Genomic DNA, 15,393 nt, shown 5'->3' with positions numbered 1-15,393 from the left:
TGATAATTTAAGGTTATTTAAGAGAATCTTTAATAGGCATATGGATGATTGAAAAATGGAGTGCTATGTTGGAATGATTTTGGAGTTGGTTAATATGTCAGCACAACATTGTGGGCTGATTGGCCTTATACTGTGCTGTAATGTTTTATGCTCTATGTTCTCTGTCCTATTCCAAGTGAGGTCCCAACAATGTCTTCTACAGCTGTAACATGACTTCCCAACTCTTATACTCAGTGCTCTGTCTGATGAAAGCAAACATGCCATGCACCTTCTTCATCACCTTGTCCTCACTTGCAGTGTGTTGCGTATCTGTACCTATAGGCCTCACTGTTCTTCAGGCCCTGCCATCCACTGTGGGCTAACACCTTCACCAATGTATCACCGGGCTCAAGGACAGCTTCTATCTCATTGTTATCTGATTCTTAAACAGTTCAAGTTTCAAACTGAAGTTTAATTGTCATTCAACCGTACACATAAAAATAGCCAAACAAAACAGCTGACGAATACATTCCAGCTTGCCTACCACCAAGCAGCCACTGGGGGCTGCACTGATGTGAGAGGCCATCTCTCTCTCTCCCACATCACCTCTGGCGCCTCCTATCCTGGGTGGCTGCAGCTGGCGACCCCGTGGCACGAAAGTCTGGTCCATGCAACAACCGAGGCCACGTAGCTCTCCAGCCGTCGGTCTTGCCAATGAACCAGTGAACAGATCTTTTCTAAAATAAAATGGAGTCCTAAAGATTTTTAAACATTAGATTTATCGTCATATGTACATCAAAACATAGAGTGAAACAAATCTAATCGACAATGTTGCAGCTGGGCAGCCTGCAAGTGTCTCCATGTTTGCAGTGATCTACCTTGTTATGATCTTGCATTTTATCATTTAGGTGCACTGTACTCTTTCAGTAGCCTAAAACCTTATCCTGTATTGTTATTACTTTATCTTATTCTAACTCAATGCACTGCGTACTGACTTTATCTGTATAAGCTAAATTCAAGACAAGATTTTCTCTGTGTCTTGAAACAGGTAACTTTAAGAAGTCGATACCAATCCCATTGTAGCGTTCGCTGAGTCCTAGTCATAGTCATAGACATACTTTATTGATCCCGAGGGAAATTGTGTTTCGTTACAGTTGCACCAAGAATAGAGTATAAATATAGCAATATAAAACCATAAATAATTAAATAGTAATATGTAAATTATGCCAGATGGAAATAAGTCCAGGACCAGCCTATTGGCTCAGGGTGTCTGACCCTCCAAGGGAGGAGTTGTAAAGTTTGATGGCCACAAGCAGGAATGACTTCCTATGACGCTCTGTGTTGCATCTCGGTGGAATGAGTCTCTGGCTGAATGTACTCCTGTGCCCACCCAGTACATTATGTAGTGGATGGGAGACATTGTCCAAGATGGCATGCAACTTGGATAGCATCCTCTTTTCAGACACCACCGTCAGAGAGTCCAGTTCCATCCCCACAACATCACTGGCCTTACGGATGAGTTTGTTGATTCTGTTGGTGTTTGCTACCCTCAGCCTGCTGTCCCAGCACACAACAGCAAACATGATCGCACTGGCCACCACAGACTCGTAGAACATCCTCAGCATCGTCCAGCAGATGATAAAGGACCTCAGTCCCCTCAGGAAATAGAGACGGCTCTGACCCTTCATGTAGACAGCCTCAGTGTTCTTTGACCAGTCCAGTTTATTGTTAATTCGTGTCCCCAGGTATCTGTAATCCTCCACCATGTCCACGCTGACCCCCTGGATGGAAACAGGGGTCTCCAGTGCCTTAGCCCTCCTCAGGTCTTGGCCCAAGGCACCGACTATTTATTCCCCTCCATTGATGCTGCCTGATCTCCTGAGTTTCTTCAACATTCTCTGTGTGTTGCTCTGTACTCTGCATCTGCAGAATCTCTTGTGTCTATCTATTTAATTATTTATTTAGAAGGCACTTCACCACCCAGCAACCACCTATTTCACCCTGGCCTAATCACAGGACAATTTACAATGGCCAATTCGTCTACTAACCTGCATGTCTTTGGACTGTGGGAGGAAACCAGAGTACCCGGAGGAAACCCATGCGTTCACGGAGAGGAACGTACAAACTCCTTACAAGTATCACCTGTGTAGGGTGACATAATTAGTGGAAATGTACTTAATTCACAACAACTGACATTGACTTGGACCTTCATTTTAAGAGGTTGGTCTGACACAATGACGTATTTTACATAGGGAGATTTTAGTGTGCTTTTGTCTTCAGGTTTTGAAATTTAATAGATGTGTTATTATGATTTTCTTAAGCCTCATGTTGCTTGATTGAGGAAAACCTACACCGGAATTGAACTCCAAACTCTGGGTCCTCCAGAGCTGTAATAGCATCGTGCTAACCCCTACGCTACTGTGGCACCCATGATTTAATGCAAGCTACCCCATGCCCTGTGTGTGCATCGCAGGTACCAACTTGGTGCCCTACAAAATGGGTACTGCTCTTGATAAATATACGTTGCCTTTCACTGTATCACGAGTCTGATATGCTGCAATTCTGCAAAGAGTTGCACAACTAGCTCCTCCCTGTACTTCCTGTACATTTGCGGAACCAAATGATTCATCCCCGGAGGTTCTTTAAAAAAGCAGAAACAATATTGGCATTAGTATTAGTGATATTAGCAACACAAAGAAGACACCTCTTCTTCATAGTCATAAACTCCAGGCAGAAAATGCTGGACACGTTCAGCAGGGTAGGCCATGTCTCTGGGAAGAGAAACAGAGTCAATATTTCAGCCCCAGGACTCCTTGTTCTCAGTCTTCTGCTCGTGCTTGTAAATGCCAAAGTCTATGAGAGATGTGAGCTGGCAAGAACCTTAAAGAAGTTTGGTATGGATGGATATGAAAGATATAGCCTGGCTAACTGTGAGTATCACTGTATCAGCAGCAGGTAAAACATCTGAGTTCTCTCTTGTATGATATTGATTTCAAAGTTTTTTTTTATAACATAAAAATAAATTGTTTGGCTCATCAAATTTATGCCAGCTTGCCATTGTGCCATCTCCCAATATTTCAGCAACAGATACAAGATGCTGGAGGAACTCAGCAGGTCAGGCACTTCATTCCACTCTGTAGATGCTGCCTGACCTGCTGAGTTCCTCCAGCATTTTATCTGCATTGCCCAAGATTTCCAGCATCTGCAGAATCTCTTGTGTTTATGATAATTATTAAGGAATTTTATTCTTCTAACCGCAGGGGTTTGCATGGCTTTCTATGAAAGCCACTACAACACAACAGCAATTAATCATAACAGGTGGCATGGACAAATTGTGTCAACAGACTACGGCATTTTTCAAATCAACAGCAAATGGTGGTGTAATGATGGTGTAACTAAAGGTGCCAAAAACCTCTGCAACATTCCATGTTCTAGTAAGTATTGGATACAGGTGATGGGATGTTATTTTGAAGTTGTATAAGACGTTGGTGAAGCTTAATTTGGAGTATTGTGTGCAATTTTGGTCACCTACCTACAGGAAAGATGTAAATAAGGTTGAAAGAGTACAGAAAAATATACAAGGGGGACCTGAGTTATAGAGAAAGATTAAATAGGTTAAGACTTTATTCCTTGGAATGTAGAAGATTGAGAGGATACTTGATCGAGGTATACAAAAGTATGAGGGTAAACGCAAGCAGGGCTTTTTCCACCGAGGTTGGGTGGGACTTCAACCAAAGGTCATGGCTAAGTGTGAAAGGTGAAAAGTTTAAGGGGAACGCGAGGAGTAATTTCTTCACTCAGAGGGTGGTGAGAGTGTGGAATGAGCTGCCAGCACGAATGGTGCATGCGAGCTCAATTTCAACATTTAAGCGAAGTTCGATTAGGTACATGGATGGGAGGGGTAGGGAAGGCTATGGTCCCGGTGCAGGTCGATGGGAGTAGGTAACTCAAAAGGTTTTGGCATGGACTATATAGGCCAAAGGGCCTGTTTCTATGCTGTACTTTCCTATGACTCTAAGTAAATCAATGCAATGTTCTAATTATGACATCCGTCTCTCTGCAGAACATTTCCATTCTTGCTGCATGTAACTAACACTACATCAGGTCATTACTGATTGGGGTTCAATTCCTTACCCATAACTACTTGGAAACCTATGATCACTCTTCCGAAAAAATGTTCTCCATGGGGCAGTACGGTAGCGTGGCAGTTAGTGTAATGTTATTACAGTGCCAGGGACCTGAATTCAATTTCTGTCACTGTCTGTATGTCTGTACATTCTCTCTGGGACTGTACAGGTTTCCTCCAGATGCTCCAGGTATCTACCACATTTCAAAGACATTAATGTTAGGGTTAGAACGTTGAGGGCATGCTATGTAGATGCCTGAAGCAGGGCAACACTTGCAGGCTGCCCCCAGCAGATCCACAGACTGTGTTGGTCATTGGAGCAATCGATGCATTCACTGTATGTTTTGATGTACATGTGATAAGTAAAGCTAAGCTAATCTTTATTGTCTGGATTAGAGCGTGATAACTATATGGAGAAGTTAGCCAGATTTCTCCATTTGTGGGAGACTGATGAGGACCTGACAGAAGTTTATAAAATGAATTAGTACAGATAGAGTCTTTTTCACAGGGTAGAAATGGCAAATACAAGAGGACATAGCTTTAGCATGAAAGGTGTTAAGAAAGTGAATGAGACAAGTTTTTTCACACAGAGTGTTTCCTCCAGAATGCCAAAAATCCTGCCATTAACCCTGTATTCTACCTTCAAATTTGACCTTCCAGAGTGAATCACTTCAAACGTTTCTTGGTTGAACTCCATCTGCAATTTCTCAGTCCAGCACAGCATCCTGTCAATGTCCTGTCATAAGCTGTGACAATTTTCTACACTTTCCACTGCAGCACCGACCTTTGTGTCATTTGCAATCTTACTAACCCCCCCCCCCCACTTGTTCGTATTGCTTCACTAATCATCTCCACTTCCTTCTCTCGTGTTCTGGAGCATTCTCGCTTCTCACTTCCCTCTATGAGTCATTCTTTTCTACTTCAACAGATTGGTTCCTAATCCCATTGCCAATTTAGTTTAAATTATTCAGAGTCAGATTCATTTATCACATGTACGTCGAAACATAGAGCGAACTGTGTCATCTGTGTTAACAACCAACATACCCAAGGATGGGCTGGGATCAGCCCGCAATTATCTGGCCCCATCAAAGCGTGCCCACAATGCTCAACAAGAGTGTTAGTGACCTGGAGAAGTTAGCCAGACCTCCATTTGCAGGAGACTAAGAAGTACACGTCAAAACAGAGTACACCAAGCAACAAAACAACAGCAAAACAAGCTCTTTTTCTCCCTTCCTCCCACCCACCCACCCATGAGTATATATAGTCCTCAAACCATGGGAGATATTGTCTTCTTTAGCAGTTTTCTAGGCTCATAGATACTGGGCCTCAACTTCTCCAGCAGAATTCTAGAGATTCACAGAATCAGGGCTTAACTTCTGGACTTGTGGTCCACCTAAGTTTTTCTATCTGGACCTCAGATTGACCTTTGTCTTCAATCTTCAGTGTTGACCCAGGACTCACCGTAAGACATAGGAATAGAATTAGGCCATTCGGCCCATAGTGTCTGCTCCGACATTCTACCATGGCTAATTTATCATCCCTCTCAATATCATTCTCCCTATGACATTTGATTCCTTTATTAATAAGAACCTCCACTTTAAACATACAGTTCTCAATGACTCAGCCTCCACAACCATATACAGCAATGAATTCCATAAACTCACCACCCTCTAGCTAAAGAAATCCCTCATTTCTTTACAAATGGAATGACCTTCTATTCTGAAGCTGTGTCCTCTGATCGTAGACTCCCCCACTTAAGGAAATAGCCTCTCCACATCAATCTATCCAAGCCTTGCAATAGTCAATAGGTTTCAAATAGATCCCTCCTCATTCTTCTAAATTCTGGTGTGTACGGGCCCAAAGCTATCAAATGCTCCTCATGCATTAACCTTTTCATTCCTGGGATCAATCTCATGAACTTCCTCTGGGCCCTCTCTGAATGAAGACCCCGGTTGAAGGGCTAAACTCTTTTGCAGTGGGGACATTACTCGAATCCTGATGGTTTGCAAGTCTTCCTATTTGAAGAAAATGCCCCCTGCCCCAATGTATCTAAAGTACTCCAACAATCAGGAGCTCTTCCTCTGCCTCTGCGCTCCCCCCCACCCCCCCCGCCACCATGTCTCAAACCAGACATCCATCTTCCTATTTTGACTCTGTTAGCACAAAAAACTGGGAGCATTTAAGAAATAAAATCATTATTTTCAAATTCTGATGTCCTAACTTCCTCTCTTGTTCATGAAACTCAAACTGTAGAGATACAGCACACATCTTGAGTCATTCTTGCCTATGTGTGACCCAACTTGCGGCTGAATCCACTTTCTCCACACCCTCTCTGCACCTGTTCTTATTTTTATTTAATTTTATTTGGAGATTTGGCACGGAAAAGGCCCATCCGATCCTATGAGCCGCATTATCTCGCAATCGACCTATTTAACCCTAGTCAAAGTCACAGGACCATTTACAATGACCAGTCAACCTACTAACTGGTAAGTCTTTGGAATGTGGTAGGAAACTGGAGCACCTGGAGAAAACCCAAACCCAAGCATTCATATGTATAAACTCCTTGTAGATGGCACCGGAAATGAATTCTGAAATCCATCACCCCAAGTTGTAATCACACTGCGCTAACTGCTACGGATATAATAGTACAGGATAAACAAGCAAAGACTGCTTACTTACTAAATGGAACCTTTCCAAACATAAATAACATACAAAAATCAATAAGTGAAAAATACCAGAAATATGATAAATTCAAAAAGGAAATTTAAAGACTATGGAACATGAACAGGGTATACATTATCCCAATAGTAGGATCTACAACTAGCATCATATCCAAGCCACTGCATAATGGTATTAAACAATTAGGTCTACACATCAATATCTATATAAATCTTCAGAAAGCTATAATACGAAACACCACTAGAATAGTCCGAAAGTTCTTAGCAAATGACAAACCAACGTGCTTGGTTATGCCCGTACCTCAGGTTTTACCAGCTTGAGCTGAGAAAAAATAAATAGTGATAATGTTGATAACTTATTAATAAAGCACTTTTCAGACAGACGATAGAGTTCAAAGTGCCTTTACAATGGGCTAAAGTGCAAACATGAAAATAAAATAAAAATAAACATGAAAATAAAAGACAAAAAGATGTTTGTTGAAAACAAGGTTTTGAGTTAGTGTTTAAGGGTATCATTTGAGTCTGCATCCCATATAGATTTAGGTATTGATGCATATCACTGCACTTCCAAGTAAACGTGACAAATAAAGCTAATCTTTTCATTTCATTGATGGTTACAGGACTCTTGAACGACTACCTGGGCGATGACTGCCAATGTGCAAAGCGTATTGTGAAAGACAGCAAAGGAATGGGAGCCTGGTATGTTAAATCTTCCTCTGTGTTTGTTTTAGTTCTGCAGTAACTGGGAACTTACTGGTATGAAGTTGAAGGAAATGGGAACTTAGTTCCAGTTCATTTGGATAGGGTTTGACCCAGAGCTCTGCTGTTGTCCGCGTGGAGTCTGCACATTCTCATTGTGACTGCATGTTTTCCCATATCCAGGAGAGGATGTGCTGACACTGGAGAGGGTTCAAAGGAGGTTCATGAAAATTATTCCAGGATTGAACAGCTTGTTATATGAAGAGCATTTGATGACTCTGTGCCTGTACTCACTGAAATTCAGAAGAACGAGGGGTGACCTAATTGAAAATGATTGAATATTGAAAGGCCTGGATAGGGTGGATGTGGAATGGATATTTTCAATAGTGGGGAGTCTAAGCCCAGAATCAGAATCAGGTTTATTATTACCGGCATGTGTCGTGAAATTTGTTAACTTAGCAGCAGCGGTTCAATGCAATACATAATATAAAAGAAGAAGAAAAAAAATAATAAATTAATAAGTAAATCATTTTACAATATATGTATATTGAATAAATTAAAATTGTGCCAAAAAACAGAAATAATCGTATATTGAAAAAGTGAGTTAGTGTTCATGGGTTCAATGTCCATTTAGGAAATGGATGGCAGAGGGGAAAAAGTTTTTCCTGAATCGCTGAGTGTGTGCCTTCAGGCTTCTGTACCTCCTACCGGATGGTAACAGTGAGAAAAGGGCATGCTCTGGGCACTGGAGGTCCTTAGTAATGGACGCTGCCTTTCTGAGACACCGCTCCTTGAAGAAGTCCTAGTACGTTAGTACCCAAGATGGAGCCAACTAAACTTACAACCCTTTGCAGCTTCTTTCGGTCCTGTGCAGTAGCCCCTCCATACCAGACAGTAATGCAGCCGGTCAGAATGCTGTCCACTGTACGTCTATAGAAGTTTTTGAGTGTATTTGTTGACATACCAAATCTCTTCAAACTCCTAATGAAATATAGCTGCTGCCTTGCCTTCTTTATAACTGCATCGATATGTTGGGACCAGGTTAGGTCCTCAGAGATCTTGACACCCAGGAACTTGAAACTTCTCACTCTCTCCACTTCTGATCCCTCTATGAGGATTGGTATGTGTTCCTTCATCTTACCTTTCCTGAAGTCCACAGTCAGCTCTTTCATCTTACTGACGTTGAGTGCCAGGTTGTTGCTGTGACACCACTCCACCAGTTGGCATATCTCACTCCTGTACGCCCTCTCGTCTCCATCTGGGATTCTACCAACAATGGTTGTATTATCAGCAAATTTATAGATGGTATTTGAGCTATGCCTATCCACACAGTCATGGGTATAGAGAGAGTAGAGCAGTGGGCTAAGCACACACCCCTGTTGTGCACCAGTGTTGATCGTCAGCGAGGAGGAGATATTATCACCAATCCACACAGATTGTCGTCTTCCAGTTAGCAAGTTGAGGATACAATTGCAGAGGGAGGGACAGAGGCCCAGATTCTGCAACTTCTCAATTAGGATTGTGGGAATGATGGTGTTAAATGCTGAGCTATAGTCAATGAACAGCATCCTGACATAGGTGTTTGTATTGTCCAGGTGGTCTAAGGCTGTGTGAAGAGCCATTGAGATTGCATCTGCCATTGACCTATTGTGGCAATAGGTACATTTCAATGGGTCCAGATCCTTGCTGAGGCAGGAGTTCAGTCTAGTCATGACCAACCTCTCAAAGCATTTCATCACCAGAAGACACAACCTCAGAATAAATGGGTGTCCTTTTAGAGTGGAGATGAGGAGAAATTTCTTTAGCCAGAGTATGGTGAATCTATGGAATTCATTGCCACAGGCGGGTATGGAGGCCAAGTCATTGGGTATATTTAAGACAGAGGTTGACAGATTCTGGATATGTCAGGGCATGAAAGGATATGGGAAGAGGTAGGAGATTGAGGCTCAGAGGGAAAATAGATCAACCACGAAGAATTGGCGGAGTGGACATCTTGGGCCAAATGCCGAATTCTGCTCGAATATCTTATGGTCTTACAGTGACTGATTTCCCCACACATCCCAAAGAGGGATTTACCACAGGAGTAAGTGAGTGGTTTGATGGGGATGAGAGAGGGAAGATTGAATTTAGAGTCAGTGCCCACATCCTCAAGAGGTGCCTCAAGAAAGTGGCATTCATCATTAAGGTCTCTCGCCATCTGGGAAATGTCCTTTACTCATTACCACTATCCAGGAGGAGTACAGGAGTCTGCGTGTGACACAGTAGATCCATGTTGCAGCACCAGCCATCACCAGTCTGGGTTCAGTTGCTGCCGCTGATGAATTTGTGCATTCTTCACATGACTGTGTTGCTTTCCTCTAGGTGCTCTGGTTTCCTCCCACAGGCCAAAGATGTAGCTATTTGGGATTGGGTTAATGAGTTGTTAATTGGTGGGAGAAGCATGGCAACACTTGCAGGCTGCCCTCAGCACAATTCTTGGACTGTGTTGGTCGTTAATACAAACCAACATATTTTCCATCTTTTGATATACATATGTCAAATAAAGCTAATCTTCTTGAAGAATCTTCTTCTGGAGACCCACACTCAACAATTCTGTTATCAGATTTCATGAACCCAAGACCACTACTTGTTCATCTGTTCTTCTTCGCACTGTTTATCTAGATTCACAGAGTCATGGAAAGGTACAACACTGAAACAGGCCTTCAGCCCATCTAGTCCATGCCAGACCATTTAAACCGCCTAGTCTGATCAACCTGCACCCAGACCACAGCTCTCCATACAAAATTGTGCGCAGTTTTGGTCCCCTAATCTGAGGAAAGACATCTTTGCCATAGAGGGAGTACAAAGGAGGTTCACCAGATTGATTCCTGGGATGGCAGGACTTTCATATGAAGAAGGGCTGGATCGACTAGGCTTATACTCTCTGGAATTTAGAAGATTGAGGGGGGGATCTGACTGAAATGTATAAAATTCTAAAGGGATTGGACAGGCTAGATGCAGGAAGATTGTTCCCGATGTTGGGGAAGTCTAGAACAAGGGGTCACAGTTTGAGGATAAAGGGGAAGCCTTTTAGGACTGAGATGAGGAAAATCTTCTTCACACAGAGAGCGGTGAATCTGTGGAATTCTCTGCCACAGGAAACAGTTGAGGCCAGTTCATTGGCTATATTTAAGAGGGAGTTAGATATGGCCCTTGTGGCTAAAGGGATCAGGGGGTATGGAGGGAAGACTGGTACAGGGTTCTGAGTTGGATGATCAGCCATGATTGTCCTGAATGGCAGTGCAGGCTCAAAGGGCCAAATGGCCTACTCCTGCACCTATTTTCTATGTTTCTACACCCCTACTATCCACATACCAATCCAAATTTCTTTTAAGCGTCGAAATTGAGATCACATTTATTTTGTAACACTTAGTAACTTTATGTCTTTGCATTGTACTGTTGTCGCAAAACAACATTATTGCAGCTCTATAAAATTCTTGTTCGGCTGCGTCTGACTACTGTATACAGTCAGATCACCCCATCATCTGAAGGATGTTGAGACTTCGGAGTGGGTGCAGATGAGGTTCACCGGGATGCTGCCCGGTTTAGAGGCCACGTGCTCTAATGAAAAGTTGGACAAGCTCGGGTTGTTTATCCCGGAGCGGCGGAGGTTGAAGGGGGATCTGATACAGATTTATAAGATTATGAGAGCCATTGATAGAGCAGACAGTATTTTTCCCCAGGGTTGAAATGCCCAAACTGGAGGGCACACATTTAAAATGAGAGGGGGTTATTTCAGAGAAAATGTGAGGGGCAAGCAGTTTCTAAATCAAGAGAGTAGTAGGTGTCTGGTGCCTGGGGTGGTGGTGGAAGCAGGTAGATAAGGAACCTTTCAGAGATGTTTAGATAGGCACATGAATGTGAAGAAAATGGAAGAATATGGACATTGTGTAGGTAGAAGAGATTAGCTTAGTTGGCAGTTTATAACCTTTAGTTGGTTCAGGCACAACATTGTGAGCCAAGAGGCCTGACCCTATGCGGTACTGGACTCACCCAGAGTCCCCTGATCTGGGCCTGTCTTTCAAGTTTTCCCCAGGTGTAGCCCATCTTCTATATATCCTTCCTCTCCCAGGGATGAGGACTTTGGAGTATCTGTTAGTGTTTCTGTAGCTCTGGGTTTTAATAGGATTGGGTTGCTAGTCTCATGCCCAACCTTTCTCCTTTCACAGCCTGGCTTGGGATCGTCCAGGGCGGAGATGGGGTTAATATAAGACATAAAAGGACTTGATAGGCCTATCTCTGTGCTGTTTAATTCTATGGCTGATGAGGGGTCTTGGACTGAAATGTCGACTCTTTATTCCAAAGGTGATGCCTGACATGCTGAGCGTCTCAAAGTTCGAAAAAATGTATTATCAAAGTACTGTACATAAATGTCATCATATGCAACCCCGAGATTCATTTTGCTGCGGCCATCCTCAATTAATTCATAATAGAATAATAACTATAACAGAATCAATGGAAGATCACACCAATTTGGGGGTTCGACAGTGTGCAAAAGACAAATTGTGCAAATATGAAAAGAAAGAAATAATAATAACAATAATAATAAATAAACCAGTAATAAGTGTCAAGAACATGTGATGAAGGGTCCTTGAAAATGAGTCTAGAGGTTGTGGGAATATTTCAATGGCAAGTGAAGTTGAGTGAAGTTGTATCCGTTGGTTCAAGAGCCTGATGGTTGAGGGATAATAGCTGTTCCTGAATCTAGTTTTGTGAGTCCTGAGGCTCCTGTACCTTCTTCCTGATGGCAGCAGCGAGAAGAGAGCATGACCTGGGTGGTGAGGGTTCTTGATGATGGATGCTTCTTTCCTGCAACAATGTTCTATGTAGATGTGCTCAGTGGTGGGGGGCTTTAACTGTAATGGACTGGGCCATGTCCACTCCTCAGCCAGCATTTACCTGTCCACTACATATGTAGTGTTTTGTGTCTGTTGTTCAAGATTTCTGGCATCTGCAGAATCTCTTGTATTTATAACTTTATGACTGTGACTATCTTACAGAATACGTTTAACATAGATCGGTCCAAATGACTTGATTTGTTTTCTTTCAATCCGATTTAAGGTCTGGTTCTAATAGATTGTAATCCACGACTTAATTCACAATTCAGAATAATGTGGTCTCCATGAGAACCAAACGGTTCATGTTTATTACGCTCGTTTGTTTTGTTTGTTCGTTATGTGCTGTGTCGTATGATGTACATCTTCACCAATGTACCACCAGGGCTCAAGGACAGCTTCTGTCCCACTGTTATCAGAGTCCTGAATGGGCCCCTTGGACAATAGGGTGGACTCTAAAAGATTTTTAAAGCGTAGCTTTATTTGTCACATGTACAACAAACAATTGAAACGTACAGGGAGCAGCGTCACTTTCATCAAATCAAATTAACGATGATTGCGCTGGGCTGTATCTATGTGTCACCGGGCTTCTGGCATCTACCTCATTATCATCTTGCACTTGATCATTTCCCTGCACTGCACTCCTCCAATTCATTCTGCATTGTTATTGCTTCACCTTACTCTAGCTCAATGCACTGTGTAATAGTTTGATGTGTATGAACAGTACGTAAGACAAGCTTTTCACTGCATCTCAGTAAATGTGACACTAATAAACCAATTCCAAAACCAATTATAGTGGGTTCGAACATGTTCTTGAGCCTGGTGGTAAGTGCTTTCAGGTCTTTGTATCTTCACAGGAGGAGGGAGAATGTCCAGGGTGTTGGCTGGTTTTCTAAGGCAGTGGTCAGTACAGACGGAGTTAATGGTTGGTAGGGGGAGTGGTGTTGGAGGAGACTTGGAATTCAATACTGAGTCTTAGAGGAAGGAGAATGGATGATAGATCTTAACTGCTGGAGAAAAGATTCAAATCTTCTTCCTTCAGCAATCCAGAGTGTAATAGTTGATGAGATGGTCTTCAGATTTTGGTCTTTGACTCAATAGATTGTCTTCTCATTCTCTATGTGTTTCCCTTTTGGTTTGCAGGGTTGCCTGGGATAGATATTGCAAGGGAAAAGACGTCAGTCGCTTTGTGCGTGGGTGTCGTCTCTAAGCAAAGAGTGATTCTGCCTTCAAGCCCCACCAACTCTGTCTAGTCACAGCTCAAAGCTATGCTACTAGTTCACTTTGCATTATTTTGAATTGGCTTGCTTCCCCAGACGAGACAGACGAGGACGACTTCCCCCATCCAAGTAACCAGATGTGAGGGAAGAGCGGGCTTCTTAGCAGAAAGCTTGCTTCTCAGAGGTGACATTTATATCAATGCTTCGGTCACGGTGAATAGAGTTACTGCCATTGTAGATGTCCAACCATCCCAAATCCCTTCATCACTCATTACTCCCTCTTATCCTCCACTGTACACAAACACAGAAAAAAAGTCAGCAGGTCAAGCAGCATCCATGGAGCGGAATAAGCAGTCGAAGGTTTGGACAGAGACTCTTGTTCAGGACACCCAATTCAATCTCTCCTCTCTAATCTCTTTATAACTCAAGCTCTCAGGTCCCGGTAACCTCCCTGAGGAATCTTTTCTGCACCCTCTCCAGCATTCTGACATTGTTCCTATAGATGGGCGATCAGAACATGTGCGAAGAGGTTAAGATGCTGGGGAGTGTTCCCGCATCCTTCCTGACTATTTCAGCCACTCGCCGCTCTGTACGCGAATCTCTTGAGAAGTTTCCCTCTGTTCGGTCCGTAGTGAGAGCAACAGCGATGGAGGGGGGAGGGACAATAACTTTTGGAGGTGGGAGAGCTGGCTTTGGTAGAGTGGAGAGGAGGGTCTGCTGCACTGTCTGTCATGCCCGAGGTACGTACATCAGTTTGTCTGCGCACATCTAAAGGCGGGGTGGAGCAAGGCAGTGCGACAGAGGCCAAGGGAGGAGGGGTGCAAGGGGAAGCAACGCACACAAAATGTTGGAGGAAGTCAGCAAGTCAGGCAGCATCGATGGAGGGAAGTAAACAGAAGATGTTTCGAGCTGGGACCCTTCATCTGGAATAGGAATGAAGTGGGCAGGAGCCAGAGTAAGAAGGTGGGGAGGGGGACACCTTCACTCTGACATTTGCAAAAGGCAGGATTTCCTGATGGCTACCTATTTCAATTTGATTTCTCATCCTCATTCTGACATGGATGTTCATGGTCTCCTCTACTCCACAATGAGGCAAATCTTCTGAACTTCTTATTCTGGCTTCTTCCTGCTTCTTTTCCAGTCCCGATGAAGGGTCTCGGCCCAAAACATTGACTGTTTATTCCCCTCCATAGATGCTACCTGACCTGCAGCATTTGGGTATGTCGCTCAAACTTTTCAGAATCTGCAGAATCCCTTGTCTTCAGGAAGTAAAAGTATTATTCCTGCAGCAGGGTCTAGACCGAAAATATCGACCTTTTCTCTATTTGACCTGCTGAGTTCCTCCAGAAGTTTGTTTAGTTTTAATTTAAGTTAATTTGATTTAGAGATCCCTGTGGATTAGGCCCTTCCAGCGTTTCAAGCCGCAGTGACCCAGCAACCCCCAAGATCCCCGATTTAGCCCGAACCTAATCATGGGACAATTTACAATGACCAGTTAACCTAACCTGAACATCTTTGGACTGTGGGAGGAAACCAGAGGACCTGGAGAAAGCTCGTGCATTGCTCGAGGAGGATGTACACAGATTCCTTATGGTGGCTGCCATGATTGAACTGTGAACTCCAACCCTGGAGCGGTAATATTGATGCTGGGAGCAAACTTGCCTCTGTCTACGCCTTCAATCTGCAAGTATCATATCCGAGCCATTATACTGCTATTGCTTGTCAAAAAGATCTAAAAAAAATAAAGAAAATAGATATTTAATACTGTCTTGTTCATTTTTCACAACTGCACTTCAAACATACAAGACCATGCTTGA

General features: G+C 43.1%; 1 protein-coding gene across 1 annotated transcript; it reads left to right on the top strand.

Annotated features, from left to right (window-relative positions):
* The first annotated feature begins 2,647 nt into the window (after positions 1-2,647).
* LOC134347816 (lysozyme C-like) lies at positions 2,648-15,328 on the top strand. Its single transcript, XM_063050270.1, has 4 exons — positions 2,648-2,909; positions 3,240-3,413; positions 7,404-7,482; positions 13,500-15,328. The coding sequence occupies exons 1-4, from the start codon at positions 2,717-2,719 to the stop codon at positions 13,564-13,566; spliced, it is 513 nt and encodes a 170-aa protein (XP_062906340.1). The 5' UTR covers positions 2,648-2,716; the 3' UTR covers positions 13,567-15,328.
* The last annotated feature ends 65 nt before the right edge of the window (positions 15,329-15,393 follow it).

The sequence above is a fragment of the Mobula hypostoma genome, chromosome 6 (assembly GCF_963921235.1).
Source record: "Mobula hypostoma chromosome 6, sMobHyp1.1, whole genome shotgun sequence".
NCBI lineage: Eukaryota > Metazoa > Chordata > Chondrichthyes > Myliobatiformes > Myliobatidae > Mobula > Mobula hypostoma.
This window is presented reverse-complemented; position numbering and strand designations above follow the sequence as displayed.

Excerpts from the sequence above, each read along its gene's own strand:
- LOC134347816 (XM_063050270.1), top strand. The coding sequence starts at position 2,717 with ATGCTGGACACGTTCAGCAGGGTAGGCCATGTCTCTGGGAAGAGAAAC. Across the intron at positions 2,910-3,239 it reads AAGATATAGCCTGGCTAACT|GGGTTTGCATGGCTTTCTAT; the intron begins GTGAGTATCACT and ends TTCTAACCGCAG. Across the intron at positions 3,414-7,403 it reads CTGCAACATTCCATGTTCTA|GACTCTTGAACGACTACCTG; the intron begins GTAAGTATTGGA and ends TGATGGTTACAG.